Source organism: Wolffia australiana, chromosome 1, assembly GCF_029677425.1.
Source record: "Wolffia australiana isolate 7733 chromosome 1, ASM2967742v1".
NCBI classification, from domain to species: domain Eukaryota; kingdom Viridiplantae; phylum Streptophyta; class Magnoliopsida; order Alismatales; family Araceae; genus Wolffia; species Wolffia australiana.
This window is the reverse complement of record NC_135835.1, coordinates 7,639,870-7,658,983: the sequence shown is the minus strand read 5'-3', so window position 1 is coordinate 7,658,983 and position 19,114 is coordinate 7,639,870. Positions and strand designations below refer to the sequence as shown.

Sequence of the window (19,114 nt, the reverse complement as noted above, 5' to 3'; positions counted from 1 at the left end):
GAATGCCACTCACTTCTAACAGAATGTAAATTTGAGGATTAAGAAATCGAATTAAGAGTTTTTTCTTTCAGGATTAACAATTACCGTGAATTGGCAGATCGTGATCACGATCTGCTAATTAAAGGAATTTGAAACTGATGTGAGTAATTAAAGATCTGTTTGGATTCAGAATGATTAAATCTATATTAACGAATGTTAAAATATTAAAAAAAGGAAATTCAAGAATAACACAATTAACTAGGAAATGCATCAGAACTTTGGCATGTAATCTAAACTACGAATATGCCAAAATTGAACACAAAATTGAATGCAAAGTGAAGTTAATAGAAGCCTAGAAGTACCAGGGATAATCAGTCAATCGATTTGAGCAAATTCCTCACAACGAACGCCCTGATTTCCATGACTTTTAGCTTGAATTTGGGGAAGAATGCGGCAACGGATCTGAAAAATTATGGTCCAAATTGACCTCCAAAATGCACCTAGGCGTTCTTGTGACTTCGAGGAGGCTAGGCGATCATCCTCAAGCTTAAAAATCAAGATGTTTGCTCAATTTTCCTTTTTCCCCTTTTATCGCCGTGGAATCGGAAGAATAAGTTCTTTCGATTCCGTAACGACTCCTGTCTTCTGTGCGTTGTACACCGACTGCACGCTGCAACATGATTGGTCTGCGTGGTATCATTTACAGGTTGTCCTTCGTACGCACAGTGCTACGTGCATGTGATTTAAACGAACGAGCATTCACGGTTTAGCTTGAGATGTGCAATCAAATTACTACATGTAGATTTACCTTTAGATTACGAGCTTAACTCATTATGCCGCACGCAGTGAGTTAAGTCGCACGGGATAGGTCCACGCGAGGCTGCATGTGGTGTGCGACGACATGCACAGTGTTGCGTATGTACGTGTCACGCACCGAAGCCACAAACATGCCTTCGGATTGGTCTACCATAGTCTCATACACCCTGCGCCATTTAACAACCCATTGAGCGCTAAAACTGGCCCAATAAGGGCCAGTTTTGATTAAAAAATTTTAATTCAAAATTGACTGGAATAAATTGCAAAAAATGTTTATTAATTTCTTTTATGTATATAGGTCAATTAAAACATTTATTTTCTTATAAAATCATTTTAAAACGTTTAAAATGTATAAATTGACCTAATTATTTTTTCAAAGTATTGTTTAGCTTGAAATTTAAGAAAATTCTTGTTTTAACCTAAAATTATGATAACATGCAATCAAAATTAATGTTTTTAAGCATTAAAAGCCCAATACTATGATGAAATTAGCACTTTATTAGCTCTTATTTGCATGTTATCATGAATATTCCAATTCAACGAACAATTAAGAACCACACGAAAATATCTTTAGAGAATATCACTATTGATAGCATGTATTTTTAGTAGCTTAATATGACCATAATTACATGTTTATTTGCATTGAATTAATCATATATGCATTTTATCAAGCTTAAAATTATTAAATTCATTTATAGAATGATATTCTTAATTTTATAAATTTTTATGTATTTTGTGATATTTTTCTTACAACATATTCTGAAAGAAGACAATTTTTGAGTCAGAATACGATTTTTTGGAATTTTTCAACATTAAATTTGGGAATATATAATTTTTTGAAGTTGAATATATATTTATTTTTATTTTTTGGGAATTTAATTTATTTATACAAATTTTAGAATTTATTTTGGGTTTTTTTTTACTTTTCATGGCCCATGTGACGTGGACCAATCTACAGAGCTATTTTTTAAGCAATACATGTGTTTCGTGGCCCAAGAAAGAGATAATTTAAATATTATTATTTATTTCCTTGGAATTGTCAACAATGATGGCCGTACGATGTGGCAGCATCATAGAGCGCCACGTGTACACGTGGTGCATACATGTCAGATTTCTATTGATTTTGAAGGGGAAATCCCTAATGTGGCACGTGCTGATGTCACGTGTGACAAAAGCTATTAAACAATATATTTAAATAATAAAATATCATTATTCCTTTTTTGTCTTTTTCCCAGGGCAACACATGGCACGACGAGAGCCGTTGATCGCGGAAGACGAAGATGAATGTCAGCCAATCGTCGTGTTTAATGCTCAGAAGAGACAAAACCCTAACCAAATGATGTGATGATGCTGACAAGGATGAGGAGAGAGAAATATTTGAATTAAATCAACAATTAGAAATCATACAACTTCTAGTATCTGACGATCCAGAACTTGGATCGAGCTGAAACTTTAAGGGCAGCTTTGTCTTTTCATCCTCTATCCATCAATATAGTTGGATCTAAAGTGAGCCCCCAAGCTTTGTAAAAAACATATTTAAGCTTACATCCTCCTCGTGAGGTTTATTGAAAGAAAGTGAGGTTTTGAAGGTCCATCAATTGTTCCTTGGTCTCTCTAGTGCTTGGGTAGGTTTAACAGAGAAGTGGGAAGGTCGATCTGCAACAAGAAGATACCGTGATCCAGGCAGAATATAGGGATCTAAGGTTAGCCTTTCGTCTTACTTTGAATCATTTCCAACACACTTAGTTTATCCATCTTCACCATCTATCACCCTCATCTATTACCATCCTCAATCCACTCCATCATTGTCCCCTACCCATCCTCACCTTAACCTTCATTTCATGTGCTCTCTACACTGTGACAATCTCTTCACACATCTCTCTCCTTCCTATTTCAACCAACACATTGTTGGGTTCTAGAGACCTTAACGTGGATGAAGAAATCAAAGCAATATGCAGCGGAAGACTTTTGCAAAATCGAACAGCATCATTAAAATTCTTTTAAACAACGTACCTTTGTAGGGATCACATTTGTGATTTTTTGGTTCCTAGAGTGAGATGAGTCGAGCTGCTTAAGTGTGCAGCCTCTAGACGTATCTATGCAATCTTTGGCACGTTGAATGTCCTCCTTCTCCTTGATGAGCCCCGTTCTACCTCCATCGTCGTCGTTACACCGTTCTGATCGCATCGGGCATGGAGCAAGGTGTGGGGAGAGTGGAGAAGAAGGGGAAGGCCCTTGACCAATTCTGGCCATGGTGAATTTCATTCAGGGCCTTCCCCTATTTATAATAAATGTGTATTTTTCATAAAACCCACAAAACTTAAGTATATGTTTTGACGTCCAAAAGACCATTTGCGTGTCACCCTCCAAGCCCATGTATCAGTCTAGTTAATGACTCCAGTGGCCCAATAACCTTTATTGACCTCCCAAATTAATTAACTACATCAACATATATATTAATTAATGTCGTATCGATTTAACCCAATTGATAGGTTGAGTCTCCAACACATGGGGTGCCAAGCTACACCTCGTGCTCTAGAAGATATAAAGGAGTGTATATCGACTCACTCATGGAACCTGTTCATCATCGGTTACCATGTACGTATAATCCCTCATCCACTTGACGCTCCTTGCACAACTTAGGGTATGGTCAACTGTCAATCCCTAATCGGTCATCCAAGTTAGTACTAATGCATTCACAAATAATCAGAGAACTCTTCTCTGATATTTCACTGCCTTCGCCAAGGACTTTATCACATTGTCTTCCTTGAGCTGTCACCTCTTATACCGAGGGTGGACAATCCCATCTTGACCACTCAATCGTCTTTGTGAACTTCTTGATAAACCCAAACTAAGACCATTTAGAATTCCATGATTAGAGACTTGTTGGCCATAGTCAAAGTACAACCGTCCGTCCACAAGATATGTTTGGTGTCTCAGGTCTAAGGACCACTTACACAATCATAACGTGAATCAACCTGATTGACAGTTCGGTATAATACCATTCAGTGAACTCTTCCACTAAAGAGCACCCACTATCTATCCTTAGTGTCTCCACACTAATGGCTATGCGACCGGCCATACTCATCATATGAGTGAAGCTATATAGTTTTATTCTATCCGGATACTTTGATGTCCTTCCAAATATCCTTCGAATAAGAATGCTTAGAACACATGCTTAAAGACTAGTGATTTCCGTATTACGATCTCATCATAATTCACCAAGTCCGATCATGTAATCATTGCCTTCATTATAAGTATCACTCATGCACTATAATGAATATGTGACGAAGGCGAAAATGGGATAATAATTTTGTCATTGTTATTTTTGCTTAGATCAAATAAATTTTTTTAACTTGTAATCTTTCTCAGATACGTATAGTGTTGAGTAAGGTCGTCTCCTCAGGGATTGACTATTAGATATAGAATTCAAGCAATGAGTAGGAGATACAAGAATGAAGTATTTAATGTCTAAGAGAACAAGGAAGAATTCAATAGTGATTTATAAATGAAGTCCTCCCTATATTTTATTTAGACCTCAAATTTCATGCAGGTATAAGATGTATATTAGCGATTTTAGGAATTTTTTGTAGAATTTTTAGAGGTCGTTTGGTGGGAGACATTTTTGAGGGTCAATGCTTGAAGTCAAACTGTTTATTAAAATGCCTAAAAGAAGATTAAGGATTTCTATGGATTTTTTATAGGACCGAGAGTAAATTTTTTTAGATATTTTATCAGAGTATGTATATAGATTAGGAAGAATATCTTCCTAGATTTTATTTTATTTTATTGAGATTTTTAATTTGGGTGAAAATATTTAAAATTATTTTTAAAAGGATCAATTGTAGGAATTGTATGACGGGTGTTTGTAGAAATGCCTCAAAAGAGATTTTTTACTGTTGGGCTTTTACTCGAAATTGAATCATTTCGATTTCAATTTTGAGGAGTTGGATTGAGGATGATTCCTCAATCCTCGATTAATATTCTACTAATACTATTAACTTAAAAAATTTGAGTTACTTACCGGATTCTGCACCAAGTCGAGGTCGCCGACGGCTCCGGATCTCGTATCAGTTGCATCCACCTTCAGGTAAGTAATCTTCTCCCTCTTCCAGTCTTATCTCTTCCTAATCTCTCTTCAGGTCAGAGGTCTGTCACCGCTGTTGACCGAGAGACTCAAGGGATAAGAGATGAAGACGAAGGATCTTCTCCTCCGGAAATTTAATTTCAAGAAAATCAATTCAAAGTTCCCGTAGCCAAAGATAGTTTTTCCGATTGTTTAGATTGTTTTTATAGGTCAGGAACGGTCAACTGACCATCCTTATCAGTATGGGACAACTCCTACGCCATCTCTAGCGACAAATCGGCAGATATCAGCCTTCTTGTCGCCGGAGTGACATCTCCAGCGACGGAGACGGGGTAGGAAGAGGAATTCAGTCGAGATTATTCTCGACCGTCCGATCCTCTTTGAGAGGGATCAATGGCTACAATTAAATCATAACCGTGAACCTTCTTTCAATCCGGTGGACCATGCTCCGTCAGCGGCACCACGTCAATGCTGATTCCACTTGCAATTATTTCTCATCTTTTATTTATTGAATTAGCTTTTTCAATAAAAAATTATCAAGAAATAATTTTCTTTTGGATGACCAAGCTATATTTCTGTGAATAATAAATAATACACCTGATCATGCAGATGTAAATCTGGGAAAGTCCAATATAAAAAATTAACTTTAAGAGTATCAACATGGTTTCTTCCATAAACTATTTTTGTGGGATTCATAATTTTCTCCTCCATGATTTTATTCTCCAGATAATCATTTTTTATCTCCGTTTGCATTTTTTTTAATTGCTTGCAAAGACCACGGTCAATCATGACTTTTACATATGACCCTAAATTTTATCGTTTTTGAGACACCCCTGCCTATATCTTTTTTTATTTTCCATGTAGTGTTATCATTGGGTAGCTATTTTATTACTATTTTTTAGAATATTGCCTGGTATGATCTCATCTTGTGATAGTGCCTTCCAGATTTTTTCCCTATTAAAAATAAAAATAATTTATATAATCATATTATTTATATAAATTTAATAAAAATATTATCACTCACAGATTTTGGATTTATTTATATCTTAATATGCTCTCTCTTTGATATTTCAATTTACCATTTATTTTACCTTGTTTAAGGTGCTTGAATCATTTTGTGGACAAAACCTTTTTTCATTGAAATTTTAAAAAGTTGAGAAATATTTATAGCTGACAAGGATCCCTAACTTAGGAGAAGATTTCATTAAACCCATAAAAATCAGGATATTGCAGAGTAAAATCTGATAATATTAGATTATTGATATACTTGTAATTAAATAGATTTATGCCTAGATGTATATTCTGGTTTCATTATTTGTAATTTAATAGATCTAATAGATTTAAAATATTTCTATTTCTCCCACATGTAATAATTCTATTTTCTTGGTATGATACGTGTTGTTTCATATATTCCACCTTTTAGTCATTTATTTGTTTTATATAATTATATTTTATTCATAAGCATCATGATTTTGAATCTATCTTGTTGATTATTAATTGTGTACTCTAACCAAAACGCTATAAGTGAAAAATAAATTTTCTTACAGTATTCTACCTTTCATCATTGTCTTTTAAACCTTAAACTTTATATTTGCAATTATTCATCTAGGTATATCACATTTTTCTCTCACCCTTCTGATGTCAGCCTCTCTATATATCTCCACTCTCTAACTACCTTAAGTTATCTCTCTTATGCGGCTCAAGATTGTTATCCTTCTATTGACATTCTTCCCACTCTTCTATTTATCATTTTACTTATATTTTTCTCTCCTAACTCTCCTTTCTATTAAGCCTTGTTTTCTCTCTCCTCTTTTCAGACTTAACTGACTTTTCTGCCATCTTCCATGCTTTATCTCCTTTACTTTGTGGCTCTCTTTCTCTCTCTCTCTCTCTCTCTCTCTCTCTCTCCTCCGTCTTATTTTTCCATGTTGAATTCTAATTGTCTCTCTTATCCCAATTTCCAAGATATTCACATAACAGAACATGGGTGAATCAAATCAATCACAAAAACCAAAACTAAATACAAATATCATCGATAATTTGAATTGAGTCAAATATGCTTCTGTTTTTTTCCTTGAATGAATCGTCTCAAGATGTAAAAATTTCTACGCTCAATATATCCACCTAGTCCTCAGCATGTCTGATCTCCTTGACTTCATGAAGGTGAATGTCATCAGTGATTGACAAAGATCTTCTATCTATTTGCTCCAATATCAAATGTTGGACTAGGTACTGTGTTTTATCAGGATATTTGGATGTCCTTCTCAAATTTATTTCAAGTAAGAATATTTAAAATGCATGATTAAATACTAGTGATCTATGTACTATGATTTTATCACAATTCACTAAGTTGATCATGTATTCATGGACTTCATCATAATAATCACATGTGCATTATATTGAGCATGCATTGTAGCAATAAACCTTTTAATAAGATATGGAATGTGTGATTGTCTTTTCATCCATATATATCTTCATTAATAATCACCTTTGTATCCTATGTGTTTTTTCGTATCTTAAGTCCATATATCAAAACCAATTTCTAGTTAGTTATAATATCAATTTGGGCCTCATACAAATCAATTAAGTGGATTCTTTCCCTCAAGAGAACCAAATATACGTCCCTAATGTCTCCACACTATTAGCTACAAGATTGATCATTTTCTTTACATAAGTGTGATGAAATAATGGTTTCTATCAATATATTTTGGTGTCCTTCTCCAGTATCCTTTGAAATGGAATATTTAGATTACATCTTTAAAGACTAGACATTTCCCTATTATGGTCTCATCAGATTTGACTCAGTCATAACATATATTCATAGACTTCATTATAAGTATCTCACATGCATTTTATAAATATAGTAGACAAGTGAATATTAAACAAGATGTCATAAGATTTCCAATGGCTCTCCAGACACATATATTTCCAAAATCATGTGAATTTGGCTTGATTCTATATTGATGGTATCCCTCTAAGTATCAATTAATGTGAAATTTCCATCTAAAATAAATGTCAATATTTTTTTTTTGAAAAAAATATACATTTTGAGTAAGAATATATGTTTCAAAAGGATTATTCGTACAGGAACCAATCATATGATAAGAATTAGGTGGAACATATATTTAGAAGAAAAGTGGCTTGTCCTACAATCTTGATCGGACAATCAAGATAGGGCATAGGCGTTTGTGAATTATGATGTAGTGGGCCCATGAATATCATATATTAACCTGAATCCAGGTTGAATCAATTGGGGCTTACCTAATCTTTAAAAAAATCCGCATCCACCCCAATGATAGTCTAAAAATGAGGGTTTTAATTCATAATTGGTTCTTTTGAAACTATTCAATACAATATAAACTGATACTCTATAAAATTTAGCTAGCGATGAGTACAGATCTTTCCACAAAGAACAGTGATTATGGATTCGATATTCTTAATATGGTGATTAGTGTAATGAGATGAGATACATATAAAATACAAATTCAAGGGACGAGAAAATGTGAGGCAGTATAGTGATAGTTAGTACTATATTTAAAATGATTATTGTAAATATTATAGATTAATGATTAAGATTTTAGAAGATCGAGTGAGAGCGAGGATGAAATGAAGATGGCAATAGTAATGCACAAAAGTGACATATAGAGTTAGTCAAATGTGTTAAGTATCGATGAGGTAGTGACGTGAAAGTGGTAAGGCGTGGAAAGAGAGAGCGTACGGGTGTGAGACAATATGATGATGAAATTAATTTAATCTAAGCATGAATCAAGAAAGAACTGATGGATATAATGTGGCCGTCAAGCCAATCACACCACCATGTTATTTAAATTTATTTAATAAAATATTTGTTCATTATTATTCATGTGTGATGTTTACAATGAAGTCCATGAATACCTCCAAAGTCTTCGTGAATCATGATGAGATTATAATACAGTGATCACTAGTCTTTAAACATGTATTCTAAATATTCATATTCGATGGATAGTCGAGACAGACATCAAATTCTCCAGATAGAATAGCACTAGCTGATCCTTCTTATACGGTAAGTGTAGCTGATATTGTGGCTATTAGTGTGGCAACACTATGTATTCTAAATATTCATATTCGATGGATAGTCGAGACAGACATCAAATTCTCCAGATAGAATAGCACTAGCTGATCCTTCTTATACGGTAAGTGTAGCTGATATTGTGGCTATTAGTGTGGCAACACTATGGACAGATAGTGGGTGCTCTTTGGAGAAAGAGTTCACTAAATTGATCCGTACAAATCCCTGAATGGTATTATACCTAAACATCAATCAGGTTGATTCAAGTCACGGTTGTATAAGTGATCCATTGACCTGAGACATCATGGACATCTCGTGAGTGGACGACTATGTTTTGACTACAACTTACGAGCCTCTAATCATGGGATTCAAACAAGTCATAGCTCAAATGTAGTAAGAAGCTCACGAAGATGATTGAGTGGTCAAGACGAGATCATCCGCCCTCGGTATAAGAGGAGATTGAATCAAGGAAGATGATGCAGAAAAATCCCTGGCCATGGTAGTGAGGATATTGGAGAAGGCGTTCTCCAATGATCCCCGTTACGCATCAGTACTAATCAAATGACGGATTAGGGTTTCAGAAAAAACCATACCCTTAAGTCGTTCGAGAGTCTCGCGCAGATGATGGATTATACATATACGGTAACCAATGACTGTAAAGGTTCCATGAGAAAGTTTGAGACTACTTGATATATTTTAGGGCACGAGGTGTAGCTTGGCACCCCACAGGCTGGAAACTTAACCTATCGATTGGGTTAAATCGATCCTTATTTAATTAATCTATCTATTGATATAGTTAATTAATAAGGTTGGTCGATAAATATTATTAGGCCACTAAAGTTATTAACTAGAACGATACATGGGCCTAGAGGGTCACACGCACAAGGTCATAAGGGCATTAATGGATATATTTTACTTTATAGGGTTTCCGAGAAAAATCTTAAGTGAAATATAAAGAGGGAAAGGGGTCTCACCATGAAAGCCTAATTTGAGAGCTCTCCCTTTCTCCACTCTCTTCTCCACTCATTCAAGGAGAGTGTCTTCATGGTGAGAAGATCTTCTAGATTTTCAATTAAAGTTGAAGAAGAAGTCGTGGAGATCCAAGCATCAAGTGATTGCGTGGATACTTCTAGAGGTCGGACGCGTGAACAGCTTCAGAACGATCTCAGAGTGGCAAGTCAAGGGTAGAATGAGTTTCCCAAAAGGTACATTTGATGTTTTATTTTGAAGATCGATTCTGAATTGATCGACATGCCTCCACATCCATGGAAACGTGTTTTCCATGGACGAACCAAGTCACCGAACCCAACAAGAAAAACATAAGGCAATGATACTTACTGTAGATCCTTACGTTCTGCCAAGATTGCGGCACTTTACGAGTGTATATATGCTTCCCCTCTTCTAAATTGCCTCTTCTCACACACCTAGGACGCCAAGAACAAGCTTGATGGATCTCACAAAACTCACAATCTTTCCATCAGCCTACATGAGTTGGAAGAAAGTTAAATGATGAATTTGACAGGGATCTGTGCCTATATTTATATTAGAGGGTGTGGATGGAAAGAGGGAGCGAAGACAAAGAATCCCTGAAAATTTTAGCTCATTCTAACCTCTAGATAGTAAGATATCAAGCTTTGAAGTTGGAGAAATCCTAGCCATCCATTACTTCTCTCTCCTCATCATCGACCATGATGTTTCTTCATTTTCCATCGGCGATTGAGATCTCAAATCATCAATCATTTAACGAATAGCAGAATCGCCTCATCTTCCATGATCGTGCACTCCGAGAGCGTCATGTGTGACTATGCTGAGGAAAGGCAAAATAAAGTGTATTTTATTAATCAATCATTGTGTGATGTAGTGGTGAGCCACCACGCACCGCATCACATGTCTCATGTTTTCTTATTGTTTATTTTCTTCCTTTGAATGACACACTGACACGTGTCATTCTCACCAGCAAAGACAAAATAATCATCCATGTTGATGTGACGTGGTGACGCATTTTTGCATGCCACATCAGCAACGCACATGTTTTAAACTGATGATGACGTTACATGTTCACACCATGTATACTGTCACACATACTAGTTTTTACACACATATTATTTATTTCTTTTCTCTCTCGATTATCACATAGAATTTATTATGGTTTACATCTCGCCTTTTTTTCTCCATTGGTCCATGTCACCCCGCAAAACAAACAAATGGAGCATATTGCATTAATGCAACTAATCATTGCAGATGCGTTTGATTGGTCGTCTTCCATGAATCAAATGGTGATACATGGTGGGGTACATTTTTAAAACAAATGTACCTTCATAATTCATTATAAATATAATACTACATCATATAAATATAATAAATGTATATCTCCATGAATATGAGGCCAAAATATTAATAAAAAAGTATATTTCAAATCAAAAAATTAATTTATTCAATAATATCATTAAATCTAAAAAATCATAATATCACTTTAAAGATAGATTTAATCCTTTTAATCTTAATAACATGCATAGATTTAATTTTTTTAATGCATAAAAATATGTAAAGATCATGGAAATAACCCAATAATTTGTGTTATCACCCACCATGCATGCATGTATACAATATCACAACATCAGTCCAAGACTGGTATGCCGTTGTGGCCCTAGTGCCCATGACCTGGAAGAACACCAATTTCCTAGTCTGCTTCTGTGACTCATGATCTGCCAGCTCGTGGCTCATTTCCCCATGCGCGTGAGGCCCTTGACATAAAAGGTTGCCCGCTTGATGTTGATAATTTCCTAACCCTGACCAGGTTGATTCTGAAATCAAAAAAGTAAACCTTTAAAAATATGTATTGAAATAAATACAATTTTGTCTATAAAATAAGTGACATAAAATTGTAGTATTTTTACTGTAGTGCTAAAATAATTTTGGACTCCATTTCATGCATTATATATCTATTGGATTATTGGAAAATAATAGTAAATTCAATAACTCCCTATCTTAGTGCACGAAATTTAAGAATTAGAAATAAATAAATGATAATGTGAATTATTTTACTGATTAAAATGCATAAAAATGATGTTAAATATGGATGTTTCCAATGGGATATCAAGGGAGAGCAAAAAATCTGAGTTGCCAAGGTTTACGTTGTAGCTCCCTAGATTGTCAACTTGGGATATCTGTCAGTCCTTGGATCTAGGAAGAAGACTACCAATATAAGATGCATGGGAGTTTCTTCCAAAACCTTGATTTAGATGATTCTTTCATATAATGTTATTGCGACTCCTTTCTTATATAGAAAATGTTAGAGTTAATAAAGAACATGAGGATGGGTATTTAATGTTATTGATTTGAGTATTTAAATCTCAATAAGTTGGTAATAAATGAAAGGATTCTAGTTGGAAAAAGTTTGGGAATTTTCACAAAATTTTTATTTCTTATAAAAAAATTTAATACTAACATTTGCAGGAAATACTAAAGGGAGGCTGAAATTCAAGAATTAATATTGTGAGAAGAACCTAGGAAAATCCTTGGTGTCTTGAAAAGAGAAGTATATGAATTTCACCTAGTTGTAGACGCATAAGCGAAGGAGTCTGGGATTCAGTCTTCCAGTTTGGAAGCATATTGCCATTTATATAGCGATTTCTATGTTTCCTTTTTTCACTGGTAATGAGGATATGTTAGAATCTAGGAATATTCCAAACACATAAAGATCTTTTTTATCCTTCCTTGTCCTATATATCATTTCATATATAGCTCCATGAATAGGTTTTGTAGATACATAATTAGTATCTAAGCATTTAATAAGCACTAGAAAACCTTTATGTTCATAATCCACCCCCCCTATACTTTTCCAAAAGCATTTGTAATAAGCATATGCTTCAAACCATTAGATATCCCCCTCATTCAAAGAACCAATTTTGCTTTCATTAATTAATTGAATATCAGTTGCACAAGGACGTAGAAAGGTATAGGACCGGAGATTTACTCTTTGATTCTTTACATATCCTTTCACCTTTCATGCAACTAACCAAGAATCAATTATCTTGATAGCAAGAATTATCTTTACACTAACTTCTTTTGCTCAGATTTTATTGTTGCTACTATACGTTCATCTTTATTTAATTTTTCGAATCTTTGATTTAAGATGTATTTAATATCTCAATGGAATGTATCCCAGCCACCTAGGAAAATGATTAAGATGATGTGCTAAAGATAAGCGATAGTTTTGATATTATCCAATTGTGTGGATCCTTCTGCATAGCCAACTTTCTATATTTCACTCTCAAGCGTTGTGATTCTTACATGATATCTACATCTTTTTTATGATCCTGGGGAAATGTATATGGTCCACATCAATTTTGGCTATAATGTTTTCCTCCAAAATAGCTTTTCAAGAAATTTGTGAGGTGAGATTGGTGAGAATGCCAGAAAACGAATGATTATGGGCTCTCTCTCTTCTCTCTCGCTCTTCTATCTCTCTTCTGTCTCGCTCTTCTCTCTCCTCTCTCGCCCTTCTCTCTCGCCTCTCTCGCTCTTCTATCTCTCTTCTCTCTCGCTCTTCTCTCTCCTCTCTCGCCCTTCTCGCTCTTCTCTCTCCTCTCTCGCCCCTCTCTCTCTCCTCTCTCGCTCTTCAATCTCTCTTCTCTCTCGCTCTTCTCTCTCCTCTCTCGCCCTTCTCGCTCTTCTCTCTCCTCTCTCGCCCCTCTCTCTCTCCTCTCTCGCCCCTCTCTCTCTCCTCTCTCGCTCTTCAATCTCTCTTCTCTCTCGCTCTTCTCTCTCCTCTCTCTCTCTCTCACTCTTCTCTCTCTTTCTCTTCCCTCTCTCTTCTCTCTCTCGCTCTTCTGTCGCTCTCTCTCTCTCTTCTCTCTCGCTCTTCTCTCTCTCTCTGGCTCTTCTCTCTCTTTCTCTTCCCTCTCTCTTCTCTCGCTCGCTTCTCTCTCTCTCTCTCTTGCTCTTCTCTCTCTTTCTCTTCCCGCTCTCTTCTCTCTCTCGCTCTTCTCTCTCTCTCTGGCTCTTCTCTCTCTTTCTCTTCCCTCTCTCTTCTCTCTCTCTCTCCCCTCTCTCTCTCTCTCTTGCTCTTCTCTCTCTTTCTCTTCCCGCTCTCTTCTCTCTCTCGCTCTTCTCTCTCTCTCTGGCTCTTCTCTCTCTTTCTCTTCCCTCTCTCTTCTCTCGCTCGCTTCTCTCTCTCTCTCTCTTGCTCTTCTCTCTCTTTCTCTTCCCGCTCTCTTCTCTCTCTCGCTCTTCTCTCTCTCTCTGGCTCTTCTCTCTCTTTCTCTTCCCTCTCTCTTCTCTCGCTCGCTTCTCTCTCTCTCTCTCTTGCTCTTCTCTCTCTTTCTCTTCCCGCTCTCTTCTCTCTCTCGCTCTTCTCTCTCCTCTCTCGCTCTCTCTCTCTCTCTCTCTTCTCTCTCGCTCTTCTCTCTCTCTCTCTCTTGCTCTTCCCTCTCTCTTCTCTCTCTCGCTCTTCTCTCTCTCTTCTCTCTCTTTCTTCAACTACTTCTCTCTTCTCTCTCCTCTCTCTCTCTCGCTCTCTCTTCTCTCTCTTGCTCTTCTCTCTCTCTCTCTTGCTCTTCTCTCTCTTTCTCCTCCCTCTATCATCTCTCTCTTCAATTACTTCTCTCTCCTCTCTCGCTCTCTCTCTTCTCTCTCGCTCTTCTCTCTCTCTCTCTTGCTCTTCTCTCTCTTTCTCTTCCCTCTCTCTTCTCTCTCTTGCTCTTCTCTCTCTTTCTCTTCCCTCTCTCTTCTCTCTCTTGCTCTTCTCTCTCCTCTCTCGCTCTCTCGCTCTCTCTTCTCTCTCTTGCTCTTCTCTCTCCTCTCTCGCTCTCTCTTCTCTCTCTTGCTCTTCTCTCTCTTTCTCTTCCCTCTCTCTTCTCTCTCTTGCTCTTCTCTCTCTCTCTTGCTCTTCTCTCTCTTTCTCTTCCCTCTCTCTTCTCTCTCTTGCTCTTCTCTCTCCTCTCTCGCTCTCTCGCTCTTCTCTCTCTCTTTCTCTTCTCTCTCTCTTCTCTCTCTCGCTCTTCTCTCTCTCTTCTCTCTCTTTCTTCAACTACTTCTCTCTTCTCTCTCTTTCTCTTCCCTCTCTCATCTCTCTCTTCAATTACTTCTCTCTCCTCTCTCTCTTTCTCCCCCCTCTCTCATCTCTCTCTTCAATTACTTCTCTCTCCTCTCTCTTTCTCCTCCCTCTCTCATCTCTCTCTTCAATTACTTCTCTCTCCTCTCTCTTTCTCCTCCCTCTCTCATCTCTCTCTTCAATTACTTCTCTCTCCTCTCTCTTTCTCCTCCCTCTCTCATCTCTCTCTTCACTTACTTCTCTCTCCTCTCTCTTTCTCCTCCCTCTCTCATCTCTCTCTTCAATTACTTCTCTCTCCTCTCTCTTTCTCCTCCCTCTCTCATCTCTCTCTTCAATTACTTCTCTCTCCTCTCTCTTTCTCCTCCCTCTCTCCTCTCTCTCTTCAATTCCTTCTCTCTCCTCTCTCTCTTCTCTTACTTCTCTCTCCTCTCTCTCTCATCTCTCTCTTCAATTACTTCTCTCTCCTCTCTCTCTCATCTCTCTCTTCAATTACTTCTCTCTCCTCTCTCTCTTTCTCCTCCCTCTCTCATCTCTCTCTTCAGTTACTTCTCTCTTCTCTCTCTCTTTCTCCTCCCTCTCTCATCTCTCTCTTCAATTACTTCTCTGCTCTCTCTTTCTCTTCCCTCTCTCTATCTATCTCTCTCTCATATCTCTTCAATTACTTCTCTCTCTCTCCTCTCTATGTATCTATCTCTCTCTCCTCTCTCTCCTCTATATCTATCTCTCTCTCCTCTCTCTCTTCAATCACTTCTCTCTCTATCTAGTATCCACCTCTCACCCTCTTCTCTCTCTCTTCCCCGGCGGTTCACTGAATGACAAAAGCCAGCCTGGACATCCACTTAAATAGACGAGCCATAAAAAAGCATGTGTGACACAAAATGAAGGGTAGGAGCGAGAGGGACCGCGCGCGCCGACAGCCAACGCGCTCTGACCCACATACCAGAAATCGCGAGGCCGCCATGATAGGAATTAGGATCCCCACCCTCACATGACTCCAATCCATCTGCAATAATAACCAAGATGAATCCACCACTTGCGATGGAGATGAACGGCCAGGATTGCATTCACCTCTTCCTTTGCCCGATCTTCTCGTGAGTATTCGGAGTCAGACAGACTACCCACTGCCCGATCGTGTGTGGTGGGTGGGTGTGTGTTTATATCTCCTTCTTCCTCTTCCTCTTCTTCCTCTTCTTCTTCTTCTTCTTCTCTCCATCTGGTCAAGAGTTGACGTTTTCTCTGCGTGGAAATCGATGCAAGAAGGTATGAGTTCGACGCATGAAAGCATGCAGAAGTGGAACAAGGCCAAGGGAGAGCTGCCTCTCTTCCATGGAGACGTGGACGCCCCAGAACTGAAGCCAACGTTCAGAAAGAGGCTCATGTCCTTCTCCCAGAGGATGATCCGGCCGTTGAAATCATCACCATCTGCCGCCACTCTCCGCCGCACGATGTCGGCGCCTGCCGGTCCATGGCGGCGGCGCCGGAGCTGGTCTCTGCGTGCATGGTGGGAGACTTGTCGAGACTGGGTCTCCTACTTCTTCGTCTCCAGCCCGAAGAAGGAGACCCAATTGCTCGGCGGCGGCCCGCGTCGTGGCTCGTGGCGCCGCCTCTTCAGTCGGTTCGGCCGTGGCGGCGCCGCCGGCGGAAAGAGATTCGGCTACGACCCGTTCAGCTACGCTCAGAACTTCGACGACGGCGTCCACGTCGACGAAGACTGAGCTGAAACTATGAGAATTGAGAGAATTAATGGGCCTCTCCCTCAGCCTCACCATGGCGAATCTACATATATCTCTCTCTCTACCATGAGAAAACTTGATCCGCCAGATGAGAGAGAGAGATCATTACGCGGGTAGTGAGACTGGTTTCTTACTCCATAAAATAAACAGGATTTCTTGCAGCACAACGAGGGGTCGAAAGGGTCAGCAGAAGAATGTACCGAAGTCAACCTCCGATGTGGATCATGGGCCGGTTCGCAGTCTTGGCAAGGTCAAACATTCCAGCGTGGGCAGCTCTCTTCCTTTTAACCTGTGAATCGAATTAACGAAGGTTTTGTAGACAGTTTTATGCCGTATGGTTATCGAGTTATAAGACATGAGAAGATCTAGCTTACCGCAGATCCAATGATTTCTCTCATCCCCTGGTCATCAACCCCGCTTCGCATTGGATCCCTCAGGCTTACCTGAATGCAAATGAGCCCCATAACTTAGTAATTGTAAGATTCAAGTGCTTACCAACTGTGCTAAAAGCTATAGCTGATAGCAAGGGCGCCACTTTTCATCTTTAAGCGGGATGGTGTTCTTCAACAGTAATGCAAAGAAAAATTGAAAAATACTTCAATTATTACCTCGGACGCACCAAACAAGCACACTTTGAAGTTGCCATCTGCCAACACACGAAGCCTATTGCAACCCGAGCAAAAATGTTCGGTCATGGAAGTGATGAATGATACAGAGCCCAGATGCCCGTCAACCATAAAGTTCTTCGCTGTATCACTGAGTTGGTCTCTTAGCCTTCTAATTCCCTCGTACTTCCGCTGCTACAGGACATAGGCAAAGATCTCAGACTTATTTATTTTTAAAGCCAGTGTATCACAGAGGACTCATATTTGGCAGTTGAGATTTCAGAAGAAGTTCTACCTTACCACTCTATCCAACATCTCTGCATAAGGCACGAGTTTCTTCACATCCCAGACATTTCCATCGAAAGGCATGAACTCGATGAATCTAACATTAATCGGCTTCTCACGAGTGAGCTCCACGAAATCGCAAATCTCATCTTCGTTCATTCCGCGCATTACAACGCAGTTCACCTATCGATTTAAACAAAATATTATAGAATTAGAGTAAACATATCGAAGGAATCAATAACGAAGAATGCATTACCTTGACTGGATTGTATCCAAGCTGAATAGCCGCGTCGATCGACTCCATGACTCTCTCGTGCCCTTTCCGCCGAGTTATGAACTCGAATTTCTTCGAAACAAGAGTATCCAAGCTGATGTTGACAGAGTTGACTCCGCAGTTCTTAAGCTTGGGGAGCTTCTTAGCCAGGGTAATCCCGTTGGTGGTGATACCCAAAGTCTTCAGGCCTTCCAAATTGGATAATCTCGAGCAAATTTCTTCGATATCTTTTCTGATTGTAGGTTCTCCCCCCGTCAAACGGATCTTATCCACACCAGCGCCGACAAAAATGCTGCTCAATCGAACAATTTCATCTTGGGATAAGAGCTGAGGACTTGGAGTAAGCTCTACTCCCTCAGCGGGCATGCAGTAGTGGCACCTGAGATTACATCTCTCTGTCAACGATATCCTTAAATATGTGTGCATCCTCCCGAATTTATCGACCAACATGTCAGAAGCAGCGTTCTCGAGAGACTGAGATTCACTGATAGTCGCGCTCGGAGCCGCATAATCTCGGGCAAAAGCTGGAATTTTGGGTTTTCCGGAGGAACCCCAATTCTACGGGCGAGAAGATCACACAAGAATCAGGGAGTAAAACAACTGGGTAAAGAAAATTTTGAGAAAACGTTCAATTTGACTCGAAAGAAACGAGAAAAATTAATGAAAAATAGGATTACCAGGAAGTTTGATCTCCTCGAATTCGACCGACGAGCGAGGATCTCCGGCAAGCGTCGCCACATACTGCCAAGGGTAGGGGAAAACAGGAAATAGAGGTGAATTTCCAAGAGTAGCAGAGTAGGGCTTTATCCTGAAGCAAGAAACCTCTCAATGGCAGAATAGAGAAGGTCAGCGTTCCGAGATACGAAGAGGCAAGCGACTATAGAAGCCGCGGGAGGTCACGGCTCTCTAGCGGCTTGAAATGGCGTCATCCGTGTCATCATAACGATGGGAGAAGGATACTAGAGTCCGTAGCCCAAAAAAAAAAAAAAAATGGGAAGAATCTCATATTTCAGCTCCGAGGGATGAGGAAGAGAGATAGACGCCGTCTAATTAAACTTCAGTTAGTTCACGGTAAGTTGATTGATTTTTAATTTCTGATGAAATGAAGACGGTTTAAGTAACTGTATTGAATGTCGGATATTGGGACATTGCATACTCCCACATATCGAATATTGGGACTCTGAGTACATGGATGGAAAAACATTCTTGCCCTTGGGACGAATGTACTAAAT

At 38.6% G+C, this 19,114-nt stretch overlaps 2 protein-coding genes across 7 annotated transcripts; one reads left to right on the top strand and one right to left on the bottom strand.

Annotated features, from left to right (window-relative positions):
- Nucleotides 1–15,798: 15,798 nt before the first annotated feature.
- Nucleotides 15,799–18,841, bottom strand: CNX2 (cofactor of nitrate reductase and xanthine dehydrogenase 2). 6 transcript variants are annotated; one of them, XM_078576513.1, is made up of 8 exons: nucleotides 18,705–18,841; nucleotides 18,560–18,623; nucleotides 17,865–18,440; nucleotides 17,624–17,791; nucleotides 17,327–17,518; nucleotides 17,093–17,161; nucleotides 16,054–17,007; nucleotides 15,799–15,988 (listed from the first exon to the last, which is right to left on the bottom strand). In XM_078576513.1, exons 2-7 carry the CDS (start codon nucleotides 18,620–18,622, stop codon nucleotides 16,924–16,926), a joined length of 1,152 nt encoding a protein of 383 aa, XP_078432639.1. In that variant the 5' UTR covers nucleotide 18,623; nucleotides 18,705–18,841; the 3' UTR covers nucleotides 15,799–15,988; nucleotides 16,054–16,923. The 6 variants fall into 6 exon arrangements, with proteins under 6 accessions (XP_078432639.1, XP_078432631.1, XP_078432621.1 ...); XM_078576505.1 differs by having other exon boundaries at nucleotides 16,054–16,221; nucleotides 16,919–17,007; nucleotides 18,560–18,790; XM_078576495.1 differs by having other exon boundaries at nucleotides 16,054–16,221; nucleotides 16,303–17,007; nucleotides 18,560–18,789.
- LOC144704209 (uncharacterized) lies at nucleotides 16,236–16,764 on the top strand. The gene has a single exon (XM_078576534.1). The coding sequence runs from the start codon at nucleotides 16,236–16,238 to the stop codon at nucleotides 16,698–16,700; it is 465 nt and encodes a 154-aa protein (XP_078432660.1). The 3' UTR covers nucleotides 16,701–16,764.
- Nucleotides 18,842–19,114: the final 273 nt, after the last annotated feature.